Here is a 1535-nt window from a genome sequence, read left to right on the forward strand (position 1 = left end):
AAATTTCCGAAATTTTGAACTTTTTACAAAATGGCCGCCCACGCCGCCGCCATCTTGATTTTTTGACATTTCGGATTTTTCCCATAATCTGGGTCGTATATTCGACCAAACGTCATTTTTATTTTTTTTCTGCCATAATTCTTTCTGTCTGTCACTAACTTTAAAGACACCCATGTCGCAAAAAAAACTTTTCCCCATAACTTTCAGTGTTGCCAGACTTTTTTCATAAAAATGGTGAAATGTCATTTGAGTCCCCAAATGTCACCAGACTGCATTCCAAGTTTATGGAATTTTTGGAAATTTCCATTTTCTACTATCCGGGGCCGTGGTGGAAAATTTTCTTCCAAAATGGTAGTTTTTTCCGATTCATGGCAACACTCGAATAACAGACCAACTATCGCCCGGAACATTGTACCCCACTCCGGTGTCGCCATCTACCGGAAAATTCGTGTCAAAGTTTGGGAATTTTTTGATCGCAACAAAATGGCCGACGGCTCAGCCGCCATCTTGTTTTTTGATAATCTGTGAATGTATCTCTTAAGAAGACTATACATGTCACAAATACTCAAAAGAAATTTTCAAAAACAATTGCGCATCTCGTCGTGACACCTCCCTAAAAACACCTCGAAATCGCATTTTCAATCCAAGATGGCGGCGCGGCCATTTTGTTTTTCCATTTTTTTCTCACATTTTTTAGCACACCTTGGCAACCCCAACAAACCACCAAAAAAGAAAAAATTCAGGATGAAAAACAAAAAAGTTAATGTCTCAAAAAATGCCGCCATTTTGTTTTTTGGTTCAAAAACTATAATAAAGCTGGCAGTCGAAAAATCTAGTTTAAAACAAACACTAACAATTTTACCCCTCTCCCCTCTAAATACCCTAAAAATACCCCTGATCAGTGAGTGAGTCAGTCAGTGGTAATCGAGCTTTATATATTATAGATAACTAGACATTCTTAATTGAATATAATCAATGATTGCATTTTTAAAAACTTCTTACCTTGCTCTTATCATCTTTAGGTTCCTTATCCTCCTTCTTCTCCGCTGGAGGGTCAGCCTTCTTCTCCGGTTGTTTCTCCTTCTTATCTGATTTCTCCGCTTTTTTATCCACTTTCTCGTTCTTCTCAGCACTTTTCTCTACTTTTTCCGTGGACTTCTCCGGTTTTTCGGCAGGTTTGTCGGATTTATCCGGTTTATCAGGTTTTTCAGCAGCCTTCTCTTTCTTATCGTGTTTCTCTGATGGTTTCTCGGCCAGTTTTTCCGCTGCTTGCTTCTCCTTTTCGGCGTTGGCAGCCATTTTCTTCTTCATTTCTTTCACCGGTGTGTCTGTATTCTGCGACAAAAAATAAAGAGATCAGTTTACTTCTTTGAGAATGGATCTTACTTAGTTTGATGATGAGCATACTTGAAGACATGTACTTTGTAATATGTTTAAGTACCTTGTAACATAGATAGGTCGCTATAGAAGCCGTGTTTACTACTTTGGGACTACTTATGATACTTTTTAATTACAATCGCCGGAGGTTATCAAAC

General features: G+C 38.3%; 1 protein-coding gene across 1 annotated transcript; it reads right to left on the minus strand.

Annotated features, from left to right (window-relative positions):
- Positions 1-1002: 1002 nt before the first annotated feature.
- Positions 1003-1335, minus strand: LOC114361132 (nucleolar protein 58-like; the record flags this gene model as incomplete). The annotated part of the gene is made up of 1 exon (XM_028316079.1): positions 1003-1335. A coding segment is annotated over one exon (333 nt), but the record flags the coding sequence as incomplete, so codon positions are not given.
- Positions 1336-1535: the final 200 nt, after the last annotated feature.

This window comes from Ostrinia furnacalis, unplaced genomic scaffold (genome assembly GCF_004193835.3).
Source record: "Ostrinia furnacalis isolate ACB-3 unplaced genomic scaffold, ASM419383v2 OfSCF5408, whole genome shotgun sequence".
NCBI lineage: Eukaryota > Metazoa > Arthropoda > Insecta > Lepidoptera > Crambidae > Ostrinia > Ostrinia furnacalis.